Here is a 19,063-nt window from a genome sequence, read left to right as displayed (position 1 = left end):
GTTTGGAGAGGTTTACAAGCTATTGGAGATATTGCCTTTGCTTATGCATATGCCACCATATATATATATATATTGCAAATATTATTTTACTCTAATATAACGTATAATTCAAAATAGTAATTAATAAAAAATAAAGGAACTTCTTGTTCTTGCCTGTATTTCAATGAGAATGGTGGCAAAAGCATAAGCAAAGGCAATATCTCCAATAGCTTGTAAACCTCTCCAAACTTTCTGTGCTTCTGACACGTCCACCCTTGCTTTTGTCCCAGTTAGGCTTGTCTTTACATGATGCCCTACACCTAAAAATAATTGCAGACAATTAGTGTCTTCACGGACCACAAAAAATACAAAAATAATCTACTAATAGTGACAGATTTTTTGTTATTATGAATAAATTTTAACTTGTAATTAGCACTTTCTCCATCTTAATTTATATTTATGTGTTATAATTCGAATTCCGAGAGTCAAACTTCTTAATTTTGATCTTCATTCAAATAAAGTAAAAAGGGAAGACCGATAGGAGAATGGTCTGACGATAAGTGTCCATTGCACATTTTTCACAACTAGAATCCGTGACTTTCAAGCTACATGAGGACAACTTTATTGGTTAGTCAAGGCTCCTCTTCGACCGTAACATTGAACATAGAAGACAAAATTATTTTAAAGAAAAACTTATTTGACTCTCAAATTTGAAAGATGAAAAGAGTGTTATTTATATTTATATTATCAAATATAAAAGAGAAATAAGTTGGGTGGTACAATGTGAGAGTGGTAACCTGCAACTTTGGCTATGGAAAGTCCAAGCCCAATAAGAGAGTAAGCAAAAGACATAACTGCTGCAAGAATTGATAGCCATGATAGCTTATGGAAATTTGGTATTTGGCTTAGTATTATTTGTAGCACAGCAAAAACAGCCATATATGGGTAATTGGATACTGTGCAATTAGCTTGGTGCCCCTTCTTGTGGAAACAGTTTGACCTTACTACTGCCCTGAATAATTTTGTTTAAAAAATTAATAAAATATTTGTTTAATCAATTGATAGTAATATAATTGTCATTAAGATCACATAGAAAAAGATTGAATTATTTTCTGAAAAAATTAATTAGACTTACACCATACTGATTGAGGCAGTAATTGTGTATCCAATGGTAATTCCCACTAGGTTACCATATTGGGATATTCCACATAGTTGCACCTTAATTCCTCCTGTTTAAAAGACTCACAAAAGTAAATACATAAGTTACTATACCTCACAACTCATAGATATTGTATCAGTATGTAGTGTAAGTGTATGTAACTTAAATTCAATAACAATATGTTACCTAAGTGAGAGCGGACAACCTCCATGTAACTATAGTTTCTCTTGCCGGCGACAGGGCCAGGAGAGCGATAACAATCGGCGAGCAACGTTGAAGTGAAATAAGTGATGAAAGAAAAGAGGAAGAGAATAACAATACCAGCCACCCACCCTAGCTGAGCCATTGCCCATGCAAGTGATAGTACCCCTGACCCTATCACAGCTGTTATAATATGTGCACTTGCCGTCAGCACCGTCCCTTAAAAAAGTCAAAATTGAAACGATACAGAGAAAATTAGTATGACATTTATAAAAGAAAGAATGACAAGCAGAAAACAAGAAATTAATGATTCAATTTTTAAGAAAAAAAAAGAGAAGTCTATGTGTAGTTTCATTCTATATTAGTGATTATGTGTGCGCTCTCTGTTTGGACCGTTCTTTCAAGTCAAAATTGAAACGATATAAAAAAAAGTTAATGACATTTGGAAAAGATGAATGATAAGCAGAAATCGAGAAATTGACAATTCAATTTTTCAGAAAAAAAGAAGAGGAGGAGGATTCTGTAGTAGTTTCATTCATGTATTAGTAATTATATGTGCACTCTCTGTCGGGACCGTTCCTTCAAGCTAAATAGAAATGATACAAAAAAGATTAGCACGACATTTGCTCAACAATAACAAGCGAAATGGAAAAGTGATTCGATTTTTAGAAACAGAGAAGAAAGATTTCTATGTACTCAGTCTATCCCGATTTATTTGTTATAATTCCATTATTAGTTTGTCCCTGAAAAAATGTTGTTATTTCTTATATGTAAAGCAGTTTAACTTATAACTTCTTATTTTATCTTTAACGGGATAATTTATAGTCACACAAATGTTTATGACTTATTTCTTACCACAAATTTAAGCTGAAACTAGCCAAAGACAACTCTTAGACCATATATGAGTTTATAAACTCTGCCCCAAAGTTAAAATTGAAACGATATGGAGAAAAACAGCTAGACATTTGCACACAAGAATGACAAGCAAAAAATTGAGAACGATATATAGTTTGTGTAATTATCAAGTACCTGTTCTTTTCTCACGCCCATCATCATCAACATTTTTCTGAACTTGTCCATTTTCTAGTCCTTGTGGTGATTGTTCTACATACATATTGGTACTGTTCTTCTCAAATTCTGATGCCATTATTATTTGTGTAAGAGTTTGTTGTACTGTGTGTTGTGTTATATGGAGTTAGGAAGAAGATGGGGGGTTTATGGAAAAGAAGGAAAAAGAGGGGACAAATAGGAACAATATATAAGTGAGTTAGAAGTTAAAAAATAATAAAATAAAGAAAGAATAGTTCGAAAGCTTCTTGTATTTGTTTCATTTTATCATTTCAATCCTTATACTTTTTAAAGTTTCATTTAAGCACATGGCACATATTCAATCAAATGATTTTAAGCACTCTTCACCTCGTGTGCAAGCTCCTGCGACATTCTGACATGAATGGAACGTCTTTATCCACATCAAATTTTCTATTACGCATCATATTAATTAATTTATTTTATAGTATTATTTCAAAAAATTCAACATTTTTTTTAATTTTCCAATCCACTATCACCTTTTCCTTCCACCATCTTCATACTCTTATTTTCCACCATATTTATTCTCATTTTTTTCCTTTCAATTATAGAAAATAAAAGAAATTCATTGAAGCAAATTTCCTTCAATTTTTGTAAATGATTGCTTTTACTATCTGCGGTAACCTTCTAATCACATGATAGTAACTTTATCAGTTACGTCAATGCTCCACCTCGACAACAAAAATAATATAAAAGGATGGAAATGGAGAAGAATTTCATCTTCAAACAAATAGATCCAATAATGCCCTTTTCAGAAATTACAACCATTTTCACTAGCATCACAAACAATCAATTTAAGAACCCTTTAAAAAATTTTCTTTTAAAAGTTCTTCAGCTTCTTTCCATCAAATAAATTCATCATTAAAAATCTTCACCATAACTTTAAACTACGATAATCCTAAAGCAATCCTTAATCAAAAAAGATTAACACTAAAATATCCATATATTTCTAGCTAACAGAAAAGGATAATGATTTGCCTTCCATAGAACCTTTCCTAATTAGTTTTCTTAAATATTGATTGAAGGTGGTGAAAATGTGGAAGAACGGAAAAAGGGGAATTTTTTTATAATTTAATCATATTTAGTTTAAATTTGTATGGTTATACTCATTATACATAACTATAAAATTCACATATTTACCCCAACTCAATCATCAATTTGCCACATAAAATCATCAAATATACAAATATAGAGACCTTTAAAATAGTTAGAGTGGTTTGTTTGACTATTTGCAAGTATTGAAGTGAAATTTTAAAGAGTACAAGGATAAGAATGATAAAACGATAAAAGTATAAAGGATAAAATGATATATGTATACATACATACACACATATATATATACACTAGTCACCAATAGCCTGTGCAAGACACGGGCCCAACGAATATTTTTTTAAAATTTTGTTTTAATTATTGAGATTTATAATATATTTTAGGAATATATAATAGTTTTTTAATAGATATTTTAAGTTGTTAACTATTATAATTTATAATACTTTTTGTATAATTTTTCAATAATATATATCGCTCTCGTTGTTCAAACTTTTGTGGCATTGATAGTCAATTATATTTTTTAAATAATTTAAATTTCATATTATTGTGATGTATAATATTTTTTCTTCTATTCCAATTTAAGTGTCATGATGCTTAGATGAACATAATAATTAATTATGAGTGATATAGTAAAGTTACGTGTCTTAATGACTCACAACAACCAATTAGAAGTGATACAGAAAAATTACTATAAAAAATACCTATGAAATTTTTTTGATTAACTTATCATTTTATATCTATTTTACCTTTGTTATCAAATATTATTAATTGATACAATACTTAAATGGTCATAATAATTAATTAGAAATGACATAGTAAAATTACGATTGAAACAATGAAGCAGACACGTCCAATCAGAAGTAATATAACAAAATTACTATACAAAAATATTTGCGAATGGTCATAATAATTAATTCAGAATGACATAGTAAAATTACGATTAAAATAGTGAAGCAGACACGTCTAATTAGAAGTGAAATAATAAAATTAATATACAAAAATATTTGCGAGAAAAAATTAAATGAGCTCAGATAAAACGTTAAGTAAATTTAACATTAAATATTATTAATTTTTTTAATATACTTAGATGACTTTATAATAATTTTTTAATAATTAATTAGAGATAATGTAATAAAATTATGGAGGAAGCAGCTGATGAAGGAGGCAGGAGAAGCAGACATGTTGACGGGCAGGTGCTTACTTCTCCCACCCCATTCCCTCTTGTTAGATATAACTAGTGGTGATAGGCCCGTGCTGAGCACGGGCCCAACATGCTAAGCTTCAATTTTTAAAATTATTATAAAAACAGTGAAATAAATTGTCATTATTAAATAATTTTAAATAATTAAAATTTTTAATTATTTTAATTTATAATTTTTTTTCTTTTATTCTATTTTAAGTGACATTGGTATAATTTCGAGAGTTAAGCAAATATCACGATTGAAGTAGTGAAACAGACATGTCTTAAATGACTTTAAATAACTAATTAAAAGTGATATAGCAAAATTACTATAAAAATACTTGTAAAAATAATTTAAGTGAGCCTCGTATAAGATGTCAAGTTAATTTAAAACATATAGAGTTAATTAATTATTTTATGTCTATTTTACTTTTTTTATCCAATTAATTAATTTTTTAATATTTAAATGATTTATAATTAGATGTGATGTAGTAAATTATAGTTGAAGCAGCTGAAGTAGACATGTTATAAATGTCTATTTTACTTATTTATTTTATTAATTATTATTAATTTTTTAATACGTAAATGACATATAATAATTAAGGGTGATATAGTAAAATTATGGAGCAAATAGTGGTCGACAAGCATGTCGATCACCGAAACGAAAAGGTTGTTAAAAAAATTAAAATTTAATTTCCTTGTTTATGTATTTTATGCTTTATTTAATTGTACCTAATCAAAATTGATATTTTAATCACTCAAATTTACATCGTAACTATGTATTTAATTTTTTGTTTGAATCTAATTATTTAGATCTAAATAGGTGTACTACTTTCATATCTTTTTTTGACATAGATATTACTATTGCAAAGTACTTTATCCGATCATTTTTAATTTTTTTATTTTTTATCTATTTTATCCTTGTTCTTAAATATTATTTATAATCTAATACTTAAATGACTTATAATGACTATTTAGAATTGATATAATAAAATTACTATAAAAGTTACTTGTGAAATTTTTGTAAGTGAACCCCGTATAAGTTATCAAGTTAATTTAAAACATCAATGTTTAACTAATTAGAAGCGATATAATAAAATTACAATAAAAAGTATTTGTGGGGAAAAATTTAAGTGGATTTCATATAAGTCGTTCAGTTAATTTAAAACATCAAGTGTTAACTTATAATTTTGTGCCTATTTTATATTTTCAATAAAATATTAGTGTTAATTTTCTAATGCTTAGATGATCTATAATAATTAATTAAGTGTGATATAGTAAAATCACGATTGAAGTAGCTGAAGCAGGCATGTCATAAATGCCTATTGTATTTTTTTAATTAAATATTATTAATTTTCTAATACGTAAATGACTTATAACAATTAATTAGGAATGATATAGTAAAATCACGGTTGAAGAGGCATGCCATAAATATTTATTTTACTTTTTTCATTATATATTACTATTAATTTTCTAATACATAAATGACTTATATAATTAATTAGGGATGATATAGTAAAATCACGATTGAAGCAGCTGAAACAGATATGTCATAAATATATATTTTACTTTTTTAATTAAATAATATTAATTTTCTAATACGTAAATGACTTATAATAATTAATTATCTAATGCTTCAATTACTTATAATAACTATCTAGAAGTGATATAATAAAATTACTATAAAATTTACTTGTGAATTTTTTTTAAAGTGAACCCCGTATAAGTTGTCAAGTTAATTTAAAACATCAACGACTAACTAATTAGAAGCGATATAATTAAATTACTATAAAATGTACTTGTGAAATTTTTTTAAGTGGACTACATATAAGTCATCACATTAATTTAAAACATCAATAGTTAACTTAGAATTTTGTGTCTATTTTACCTTTTTTTTTATGAAATATTATCAATTTTTTAATGCTTAAATGATCTATAATAATTAATTAGGGGTGATATAATAAAATCACTATTAAAGTAGACATGCCATGAATGTTTATTATATTTTTTAATTAAATATTATTAATTTTTTAATATGTAAAGGACTTATAATAATTAATTAGGAATGATATAGTAAAATTATGGTTGAAGTAGCTGAAGCAAGCATGTCATAAATATCTATTTAATTTTTTTTAATTATGTATTATTAATTTTCTAATACATAAATAACAACAACAACAAATCCAGTGTTTTCCCACATACTGGGGTCTGGGGAGGGTAAGATGTAAGCAGTCCATACTACTACTTCTGAAGAAGTAGCAAGGCTATTTTCGATAGACCCCTGGCTCAAGACATGAGATAATAACCAAATCCGTAATAAAGCACAGAACAAGATGAGAAGACATAATTTTCTAATACATAAATAACTTATAATAATTAATTAAGAATGATATAGTAAAATCACGGTTGAAGCAGCTGAAGCAGTTCTATCATAAATGTCTATTTTAAATTTTGTATTAATTTTTTTAATATTTTAATACATAAATGACTTATAATAATTAATTAAGGGTAATACAGTAAAATCACGATTGAAGCTGTTGAAGCAGGCATGTTGTCCACAAGCTGCCTGATTCACCAGCTTATTGGCACTTATATATATACTGGTGGTGATAGGCCCGTGCTGAACACGAGCCCAACATGCTAAGCTTCCATTTTTAAAATTATTATAAAAGCAGTAAACTAAATTGTTATTATTAAATAATTTTTAATAATTAAAATTTTTAATATTTAAATTTATAATATTTTTTATTTTATTCTATTTTAAGTGAAATCAATATGATTTTAAGAGTTAAGCAAATATCACGATTGAAGTAGCGAAACAGGCATATCTTAAATGACTTATAATAACTAATTAGAAGGGATATACCAAAATTACTGTAAAAAAATACTTACAAAAATAATTTAAGTGAGCGTCATATAAGATGTCAAGTTAATTTACAACATAAAGAGTTAATTAGTTATTTTATGTCTATTTTACTTTTTTTATTCAATTTATTAACTTTTTAATACTTAAATAATTTATAATTAGAGGTGATGTAATAAATTATGGTTGAAGCAGCTTGAACAGACATGTTATAAATGTCTATTTTACTTATTTATTTTATTAATTATTATTAATTTTCTAATACTTAAATGACATATAAGCATGTCGATCACCGAAACGAAAAGGTTGTTAAAAAAATTATAATTTAATTTCCTTGTTTATGTATTTTATGCTTTATTTTGATTGTACCTAATAAAAATTGATATTTTAATCACTCAGATCTATATCGTAACTATGTATTTAATTTTTTAGTTGAATCTAATTATTTAGATCTCAATAGGTGTACTACTTTCATATCTTTTTTTGACACAAATATTACTATTGCAAAGTACTTTATCCGATCATTTTTATTTTTTAATTTTTTTAATCTATTTTATCCTTTTTATTAAATATTATTTATAATATAATAATTAAATGACTTATAATGACTATTTAGAATTGATATAATAAAATTACTTGTGAAATTATTTTAAGTGAACCCTGTATAAGTCGTCAATTTAATTTAAAACATCAATGGTTAACTAATTAGAAGAGATATAATAAAATTACTATAAAATGTATTTGTGAATAAAAATTTAAGTGGACTCCATATAAGTCGTTCAGTTAATTTAAAATATCAAGTGTTAACTTATAATTTTGTGTCTATTTTATCTTTTCAATGAAATATTATTAATTTTCTAATGCTTAGATGATCAATAATAATTAATTACGTGTGATATAGTGAAATGACGATTGAAGTAGCTGAAGCAGGCATGTTATAAATGTCTATTTTATTTTTTAAATAAATATTATTAATTTTCTAATACGTAATGACTTATAACAATTAATCAGGAATGATATAGTAAAATCACGATTGAAGCAGCTGAAGCAGACATGTCATAAATATTTATTTTACGTTTTTCATTATATATTATTAATTTTCTATACGTAAATGACTTATATAATTAATTAGGGATGATATAGTAAAAATCACGATTGAAGCAGCTGAAACAGATATGTCATAAATATCTATTTACTTTTTTTTATTAAATAATATTAATTTTCTATTACGTAAACGACTTATAATAATTAATTATCTAATACTTCAATGACTTATAATAACTATCCAGAAGTAATATAATAAAATTACTACAAAAGTTACTTGTGATTTATTTTTTAAAAGTGAATCCCATATAAGTTGTCAAGTTAATTTAAGACATCAACGACTAACTAATTAGAAGCGATATAATAAATTTACTATAAAAAGAACTTGTGATTTTTTTTTTTTAAAAGTGGACTGTCAAGTTAATTTAAGACATCAACGACTAACTAATTAGAAGCGATATAATAAATTTACTATAAAAAGAACTTGTGATTTTTTTTTTAAAAGTGAACTACATATAAGTCGTCAAATTAATTTAAAACATCAAGAGTTAACTTAGAATTTTGTGTCTATTTTATCCCTTTTTTATGGAACATTATCAATTTCTTAATGCTTGAATGATCGATAATAATTAATTAAGGGTGATATAATAAAATCACAATTGAAACAATTGAAGCAGACATGTCATAAATGTTTACTATATTTTTTAATTAAATCTTATTAATTTTTTAATACGTAAATGACTTATTGTAATTAATTAGGAATGATATAGTAAAATCACAATTGAAGTAACTGAAACAAAGTATGTCATAAATATCTATTTACTTTTTTTAATCATGTATTATTAATTTTCTAATACGTAAATAACTTATAATAATTAATTAAGAATGATATAGCAAAATCACGAAAGCAGCTGAAGCAGTCCTATCATAAATATCTATTTTAAATTTTTAATTAATTGTTTTAAAAATTTTAATACATAAATGACTTATAATAATTTATTAGGGATAATATAGTAAAATCACGATTGAAGCTGCTGAAGCAGGCATGCCGTCCACAAGCTGCCTGCTTCAGAAGCTTATTACCTCTTATATATTATTAGAAATAATATAGTAAAATCACGATTGAAGCTGCTGAGGGATAATATAGTAAAATCACGATTGAAGCTGCTAAAGCAGGCATGTCGTCTTTTCACCATTTTCCCTAATATTTAAGAGTTAAAAATTAATTAAATATATTTATGATAAAATCTTTCTTTATTAGAAGTCATCAAAATTAATGACAAGTAATAGTTTTTTCATTAGTTTAAGATTTCTAAGTCAATTAAATTTGATTTTAAGAAGATTTGAAAAATCTAAAAATAAATATAAAAGAGTTAGAATAAGCAAAATTTAAGAAGTACCGAATTTTAAAAAGTTTTAACTACGTAATAAGAATGAAATCAATGTTTTTGTAAAGATTTAATTTTAAAAACAAGGAAGGATTTTAAATGTAGAAAGAAAAAAGAAAAATAATCGTACCACAAATATGATTCAAATTGATGCGTTTCTCTTAATTACTGGCAGTAAAGGAAAGAAGTATTGCATGAGAAACACAAAAGTGATGATGTAAAAATATATATGTGCTTACACTAAAATATATGTTCATGTTTACATTATTATATTAAAGTGTGAAGAATCTTTGTATAGTGGTTTAAACTTTTAAACTTAATTAAAAATCTCCGTAATAGATAAAATCATTTAGTTTTAAATAATCAAGCGTTATACATGCGTGGTACGCGTAGTTAAACCAAAAATTCGAGCTACTTTTACCTACTAGTATGAAATTTGGGTGGCATTATAATATTTTTAGGTCAAGTATGGTAGGCATTGATTTTTCATCCTCGAACGTTCTTTTTTTATAATAAAAGGGATGCATAGTTTTCTAAAGAGAAATTTTTACCGGTTGCTCTTTTTGAACATTTATTTATTTTCTTTGTTTATTTTTATTTTTCTATTTTTTATTTTAAGATGTTTAATAATATTTGTCTAATTTATAAAATGAATGGATGATTTACGTATTTCAATCCATTTTATCTTTAACATTAAATACGATTCATTATCTAATGTATTTTTCAAATATTAAATTTACTATATTCAAAAGATAGTATGAAAATACTAACCCTATCGTTTACTATTTCTTAACTGTACCAATGGGAAAGTGGACAAGTAAAAATGAATAAAAAATGTAATAAATAATTTTTGTTTTATTCTTTTTATAATTTTTGGATATCGAATAATACGACCTACCTTTTGAGCTAATTAAAAATATTATGAGAAAAATTATTTACACCGTTAAAGTTAATTTATCAGAATTTGTTAGTTTTCAATTGTGCCTATTTTTATTTTGTATAATTTTGATCTAGATAAATTCCATTAAAGTATAAAGTAACATAATAAGTGAAATTTGTATTTCCTATTGAAATGGTGGTAGTTACCAATATGGATTGTGATAAATTAGAGAGACTTTTCCATCCTTAACTGAAAATTCGAGTTCTAAATGTTGGTATGTCAAAAAAATCTTATTAGAAGCGTCACCCAAAATGAACCTAAGAAACTCGAAAAGAAAATGGGTGGTAGTTATTTCATGTTGTTTTCAGGGGATATTATTATTATAAGATAAATCCAAGCCAAGATAAGGCCCCCCACAATTTGGCATTGCATTTGGTCCGAACCTTTGAAAATGAAACGAGTGTATTAATCAGTCGTTGATAACTTTAAATAACAAATTGCCAAACAAGGAAAACATGGAAAGAGTTAATTAGTTAATCTGTCTCTTTTTAGTCATTCTCATGCTGCTTTTGGGTCAGTATGCTTTTCCTCTTTCCACTTCTCATAAAAGATATCCTTAGTGAAAAGCAATTCTCAACCAACATATGCGATTCATTCCCGCAAAGATTATAACACGCAAGAAGACTTTTTACTGCTTCGTGGAGAGAAAGGAGGCAGACTGCGGGAAGCGCAAAGAGCTAAGCCACTAATGTCATGACGCAGGAATTTAAAATTTACGAGTTTAAGATTACAATATTTTTAAATTATCAAACAATAATAATATAGTCAGTATAATCTTATAAATGAAATCTGAGAAGGATATAATTTACACAAATATTATTCCCACCTTTGTGGGGTAGATCGACTATTTTCTATGGACCCTCACAACTCAAAAGGAATGTTACGAAAATAGAATGGCAAAGATATGGTAATATACAAAGCAAATGCAGGGATAGATAGTAATACACATTGAAAACCAAGAGTTACGAAATAACACTTATTAAAAGTAGTTTATCTCATTCTAAATTCATAATTTGTACCTATTAAGTAAATCTCTCAAAACAAATATAAAAGTTTAGATTAAAACTATAGAATTCGACCCAACCCGTAACTTAAACTCCGGTTCCACCCTTGCTCCTTAGCTTTCAGTTGGATAAAGACAATTAAATATGAGTTACGTAACCTTTTGATATTTTCCATCTCATTGTTTCAATTCTAGATGAACAATTCCTCTTTTTGTGTACCAAATATTCTTTCCTACCTTTTTAATCCACTTAACTTTTGGCTAAGGGACTTGGATTCCCCTTTTATTTGTTCTTAGTGTTGATATTGGACAATTATTGCATCCAATAAGGGAAGGGAAGCATTGGAGTTGTAGGTACGTAATTTTGTTCCTCTCAAAAGTTAACTTTTACATATTTACCCTCATCATACCATGTATCTCAACCCCGTGTGATGATCCCTCCATTAAAAATCAAAATAACAATTTCTCAACAAAAAAATAACAATTTGGTAACAAGTTAACCCCTTTATCCAATAAAAAATGGACACCTCACCTACTGTTAGGGTTTTTACCCTGATTTTCTTACCAAACTTAAGTTTTGTTTTTCTTAAAAGGAAAATAAAAGTAATACCATAATTACTTTTATTTTTCCTTAAAAGAAAATATAAAGCTTTTTCATATTTGGCTAACCTTTGGAGGAAAGATTTTGGACATCTATAAATAGAAGATCCCTTCTCATACCATAACACAAAACATCCACAATGTAGTCGTTTAATACTTTTGTTTAGGTGGAGATTTTCTCTCAATTAGTTTTCATGCTTTTTAAATATTAGGTTTTATAATATGTAGACCAATTGGCCAAAATATATAATAATTTTATGCCTTTTAATATTATTTTTCTTTATCGTCTGAATTATCACCACGACAATTTGCAACTTTTAACTTCCACATGACGCCCTCTCGATTTCGAACCCAACAAGTGGTATCATAGCCTACGGTTCAAAGGTCCAATGGTTTGGTGAAACGAGGTTGAAGACAAATTCAAGGTGGTTCAAAATCAATTTGCAACCAATTTGATGATAATGAAGATATATGTTCAAGATACTATATGTGGATAAGAAGTTTCAAACAAATTTTCAACAATCCTACTTCTAATCCATCTTTAAACCAAAATCAATTTTCATCCTTTCAACTCGTGCATTTACTTTTAATGCATGAGCTCCACTCTTAACTTGTGCTCACTTTCAATGCACAAGGCTCAACTTTCAACCCTGTTTACTTATAACACATGGCTCCAATAATATCAACCCATACTTTTATTTTCAATGCATAGGGCTTTAAATTTTAACCCATACCAGCTTTTAACCATGGCAAGCAACAATGATGAAAATTATGTGAAGAACAAAGATCATGCACACGAAGAATGTGAATTAAATTATGTCAATAAAATCAAGCCAAAAAGGGGAGATTTGTTAGGGTTTTTGTCCTGATTTTCTTACCAAACTTAAGTTTTATTTTTCTTAGAAGAAAAATAAAATTAATACCATAATTACTTTTACTTTTCCTAAAAAGGAAAATATAAAACTTTTTCATATTTCACTAACCTCTTTCTTGGAGGAAAGGTTTTGGACATCTATAAATAGAAGATCCCCTTCTCATACCATAACACAATAGCATCCATAATGTAGTCGTTTAAAAGTTTTGGTTAGGTGGAGATTTTCTCTCAATTAGTTTTCATGCTTTTTAAATATTAGGTTTTATAATATATAGGTCAATTGGCCAAAATATATAATAATTTTATGCTTTTTGATATTGTTTTTCTTTGTCGTCTGAATTATCACCACGATAGTTTGCAACTTTTAGCTTCCGCATGATGCCTTCTCGATTTTGAACCTAACACATACCTCACTCACCCCCAACCCACATACCCCATCCCCACTCATACTTTATTTTTTTCCATAATAGAAAAACGAATGGACTCCTGAATTCCATTTTTGGAATACAGACTCACCTCAATATATCCACAATAGATATACACACAACGTAGAGAAGAAAGTGAGGAGAAACAATAAGAGAAAGGGAGAAATTGCTTTATTGTAGTTAACAACACAAGCATATCGATACACACATTCACCGTTATTTACACACATTTAAAAACAGAGTTCGGAAAAATTTGGATAGACGAGAGAACAGAGGGAATCTGAGTGAGATTTGAGAGAGAAAGGAAAGAAAAGGTGATAGAGGGAGAAAAAGCAGATGGAAACTGACATTTTTGGAGAGTTCTCCCCGGAAAACGTTATAGTTGTGCAAACCTGACCTATTTTTCTTTCAATTTTTGCCATCGCCGAGCTCGTTGGAGCTCCGACAAAGTGAAAAACAGTGAACCAACTCCTGAAATCCACTAAAAAATGCCACCAGCCCCTTTCTCATCCTTTTTGATCGAGCCACCACCGGAAACAATAAAAATCGGTGATCAAACAACCCAAAAATTGATTGTTTGAGTTTATTCCAGTGAAATTTTATTGAAAATCGTGTATGGTCTCTTGTTTTTTGTGAGTTTTGTTTGAGTTAGTGAAAATAAATAGTGAAGGCAATACCGATACCTAGGTTGGGTTTATTCGCGTTGAGGTTCGGTCCAAGAATTCAATGGCAGTTCTAGTTGGAAAGGAGCAATTACACTTGAAATCTTGAATTTAAGGTCTATTTCTCCTCTCGTTCTTTATTTTTATTTTGAATTTTATCATTTTTATGGGTTTGAATGACTGGTGTGCTTAGCATGTTTGATTCTTTGTAGTGTGTATATTGTTGATGCTTGATTTGGATTTTTGATAAAACAAAAAGGAAAAGAATGAATTGATAACCGAAGAGTTGGTAAATTATAATTAGGGTGGGATTGAAAAATTGATAAAAGTGAATATTGCCTTGTGTTGTTTAATTGGTTGGTTTGATTTGAAATGGACGTTTATTTCATCAAATTTAATAGTATCATGTTTTAGGTCGAGCATCAATAGGCAAACGGTAGCTTGGGTAGGCAAAACTTAGGGATTGTGGATTGCTGAATGTTCGAATGTATTGAATGACTTTTATTTCATCGCATCTGAATCCCTTGTACTCATTTGGCTGGGAAATTCCCCTAGATACACTGCTATTTTGCAGAAAAATATCCAGAAGTATCATGTATGCGAATGAGGTTCGTGATCAAGGCCAGAGGCACCATGTGGAGCATAATTTAGGGTTAGTGTAGGTTTACATTTCAGCACCTTTTTATTTTGGGTATGTAATAAAGTGGACTGGACACTATTTTTTTAATTTTTTGAACTGTTTGGTTGTTTGTTTTCTTTTCTTTTTTATGTGTTTTTTTGGTTTATACATTCCATAGTGTTATACTAGCCAATTACTCTACGAAGTGACCGTGGTAGAACCACGGGACCAGGGGATGCCTAACACCTTACCCTTGGTCAATAGAATTCCTTAACCAGAATCTCTATTTATGGATCAGTTTTATTAGAGTCAAACAGTTTGAAAAAGGATTTTCAAAGGTGACTTGGCACACCCGATTTATGCCAAGTGGTGACTCTGAGTTTAAACATAACAATCTTTTTTGAAGAAAAGTTTTTCTTTTTTTCGCTTAATAATAAAATCCTTTTCAAACTTAAAATCATAATCTTTTTGGTAAAAAAAGAGTGTGCCAGCTTTGGCGACTCTGCTGGAGATTTTTAGAATTCGACCTTCATCATTAAGTTGTATCGACTTAGTTTAACACTATAGGTGTATAGATGCCTTGTTTGTGTTATCGTGTGTTATTGTTTTATCATTTTTGAATGCCTACGTACGACGTGTTTACAGTTTTCTCTTATGTGTTACCGCTTTCTATCCGGCATCATGTGCATTACCCCGAGTCATTCTTTCGTAATAAATTCCATTGTACATGTGCGTACACAACCTCTAGTAGAGTCACCCTTATTTTAGGAGGGGGAGACGTTGGGTGTATGGAGTAGGTGGAAAGTTGTCATAATCACTATCGACCATACGCTCCCCCAAACAGCCTTGTTAGTGGACACTAGCCTAGGTCAGCCTTTAGGCCATGCTTATCTACATCATATTGAGACCTAGAGGGACCCACTTGATTGTTTGTAGGAGACTTACCCCTAAAGCATTCCTATGTGCTAATTGTTACATCTTTGAGGGTAATAGGGTCATTTGATGGACTGATTTGGGGAAACCGTGTGTTTATATGCTAGAAAGAGTTCAAAAAAAAAAGGGGAAAAAGAACAAATTGAGTTGAAGAAAAGAGTTCATAGTTTGTAGGAGTTCTTTATGGCATTTGTCTTCCATAATCAAAAAAATTCAAAAAGATTTTTTACCTTGGACACGTCATTTTCTCAAAAAACAAAAGATAAAAAAGATTTACCCTTTGTTTCGTTTAGCAAACATTCATAATTTGAAATTTTAAAAAAATTTTTTTTAATAGGAGCTTTTTATAAAAGAAAATTCAAAAAAGATGATAGAAGTTTTGCACAATTCATATAACGAAAATACCAAAAAGATTTTCCTTTCATAGTTGTTGGTGTCAGTTTTATGTGAAGTGTCAAATTAAAAATCCAAAAAAGATTTTATTGACATTTTTCATCGTTTGTCTTTGGTCCTGTCTCTTAATTCACTGTTTAGTTTGTTTTTTAATCCTAATTGTTCAATCTGGACAAACTACACACATCTAATTCTCCTCTCTCGAAAGTGAGATACGTAGGCAACCCTTCTAGGGTTCAATGATCTTATTTAAAAAATTCAAAAAGATTTTCTTCACTCTTTATTTAGAGTAGGTTTTTCATATATGCCTTGAAAATAAGAATACAAAAAGATTTTCCTTAATTGTCTTAGGTTTCATTTTGGGATGAAATTCAAAATTGAAAATCCAAAAAGATTTTTTGTCAGTATCTTTTGGAAATAATGATAAAAGAAAAAAAAGACTTTCTCTTCATTTTAGATTAGTTGTATGCACGTGTTGCTTGATCTGAAAAATACCAAAAGATTTGTTTTCTTTGATAATTTTAGGTTTCATTCAAAAATATCTTTTGAAAAAAAGAAAAGAAGAATTCATTTGGTAATAAATTAGTTTAAGTCATGCATTTTTCCATATGAAAAATACAAAAAGAATTTTCTTGGTAATCACAGGTTTCATTTTGCATAGGGGAATTAACCTGAAAAATTCAAAAAGATTTCTGCCAATTGTTTTGACACTTTGTTATTTTCTTTTATTCTAAAGTTTTAAGAAAAAAGAAAAAAGAGTTTGACTGGCCATTTTGTAGTCAAACTTCACGAGCTACGCACACCTGATTATCCTATCTCAGAAGTGAGATATGTAGGTGCCCTTTTTGGGTTCGGTGATCTTTTCAAACAGGAAAAAAAATAAAGAGGATTTGAAAAGTGTTGAACTCTAACGCATTTTCTTTGAACTCTAACGCATTTTCTATCTCTTGTTCAGTTAGTTTAAGGTGGTTGGTTTGTGGCGTTTTTGCTGGTCCTCCATATTGCACCAAGTCACAGAGAAAGTTATGGCCAATAAGGATACCAAGGTTGTTGTCGCTAATCAGATAGAGAGTTCAGGGAATGAGAATTTAGAAGCTAATAAAGAGATTCGGAAATTAAGGCAACAAATGATAGAAATGCATCGAGCTTGGGCTAACGGGTTGCCTCCTCCTCTAGTTCCCACTGATAATCTAGAATATCTGTCTAGCTTGCCCCCCGTGTTACATGCATAATTTTTCATTTTTGTTGATGCGTCACAATATGCATCAGGGTCTACTTCGGGGCAATACTATCCAAACACTTCTAGTATTCATTTTCTCACTTCTCAACATAAAACTACCACATGCTCGGCTCCACCTACTTTTATGTTTTTGCAGCATCACTTCCATTTAAAGCTCCTATTTTTGATGTTTAGCCACTAGTTGTTCCTCTCTACTATACGAAAGAGCCTGTATTAAATATTTTTAGTGATCAGCATTATGCTTCCGAGCTTATATTTAAGTCGACTGATCCTTATGGCTACACTCAACCTATTGAATTTTCTTTTAACACTAAGAATCCTTTTGTGATAGAAGAACAAGAGCGCATGCCATAAAAATTGAAGAGTTAAGAACAAGTCATGAGAAACTTGCAGGGGCTCGGGGTTACAAAAGTGTCTTGTATAAAGATCTGTGCATATTTTCAGGTTTTAATCTCCCCTTGGTTTTAAAATGCCAAAGTTTGAGAAATATGACGGGCATGGTGACGCAGTGGTACATTTGTGGCATTATTATAACCGACTAAGGGGCGCTGGAGGGAAGAAAGAATTACTCATGGCTTATTTCAGTGAGAGTCTTTCAGGTCTAGCTTTGAAATGGTTTGTTGACTAAGACAACAACAAGTGAAACAGTTGGGATGACCTAGCTAATGAATTCATGCAACAATTTTAATAAAATGTGGAGTTGATTCCTGATGAGAAATTCCTAACTAATATGAAGAAGAAGAGTACTAAAAGTTTCAAGGAGCATGTGATTAAATGGCATAAACAAGTTGCTACGGTGAAACCACCAATGAAAAAAAGTAAGATAGTGGAGGTATTATCAATACTTGTTACCTGCATTAGGTATTTCATTTATTTAGGTCCTCAAAATGGGGGAGATAATAGAGCATGGAATTAAGACTGATCATATTGTGAGTTTTGCAACATTGATAACAACTTATCAAGCAATTCAAAAGGGTTCAGGAAGTGTTATAGGGAAGAAGAATGAGGAAAATGCAGCTGCTATTATAGATGGATAACGAGCATGTCCAAAAAAACCACATTGCCATTACCCACAGTCCCAAGCCCGAGTTCATACCAAAGCTCTATATAATCACTCCAAAACCCATTATATTCCATTCCACCACCTCCATATCTAGTATATAATGAACAACCTCATGTCCAACCCCCATCTTACCCACAATGACATATACCAACTCCTCAGAGTCATCCTCCAACTTCACAAATATACCAAAGCCCTTCTAGGCTCGATTTTCAATTCAAGCCAAATGATGAAATAATGCAAAAGTTGAGGGATGGTTTTAAACTTATTGGAGAATCGTATGCTAGTTTATTTAAGAGATTGATACAGTGAGGCATGATCACTTCTCTCCTTAGGTACAATACTGACCCATATTCAAGAAATT

General features: G+C 29.0%; 1 protein-coding gene across 1 annotated transcript in view; it reads right to left on the bottom strand.

Annotated features, from left to right (window-relative positions):
• The window catches only part of LOC107851171 (amino acid permease 6), an 8,096-nt gene extending 4,686 nt beyond the window's left edge, over positions 1 to 3,410 (bottom strand). The window contains exons 1-5 of the mRNA XM_016696099.2: positions 2,369 to 3,410; positions 1,325 to 1,558; positions 1,115 to 1,208; positions 777 to 991; positions 154 to 299 (exon numbers count right to left, since the gene is read on the bottom strand). Coding sequence (XP_016551585.1) covers positions 154 to 299; positions 777 to 991; positions 1,115 to 1,208; positions 1,325 to 1,558; positions 2,369 to 2,486 — 807 coding nt within the window. The 5' untranslated portion in view covers positions 2,487 to 3,410. The remainder of the gene's footprint in view (positions 1 to 153; positions 300 to 776; positions 992 to 1,114; positions 1,209 to 1,324; positions 1,559 to 2,368) is intronic.
• Positions 3,411 to 19,063: the final 15,653 nt, after the last annotated feature.

This window comes from Capsicum annuum, chromosome 12 (genome assembly GCF_002878395.1).
Source record: "Capsicum annuum cultivar UCD-10X-F1 chromosome 12, UCD10Xv1.1, whole genome shotgun sequence".
Classification (NCBI taxonomy): Eukaryota; Viridiplantae; Streptophyta; class Magnoliopsida; order Solanales; family Solanaceae; genus Capsicum; species Capsicum annuum.
The sequence above is the reverse complement of the archived record's forward strand: the minus strand, read 5'-3'. Positions and strand labels throughout refer to the sequence as shown.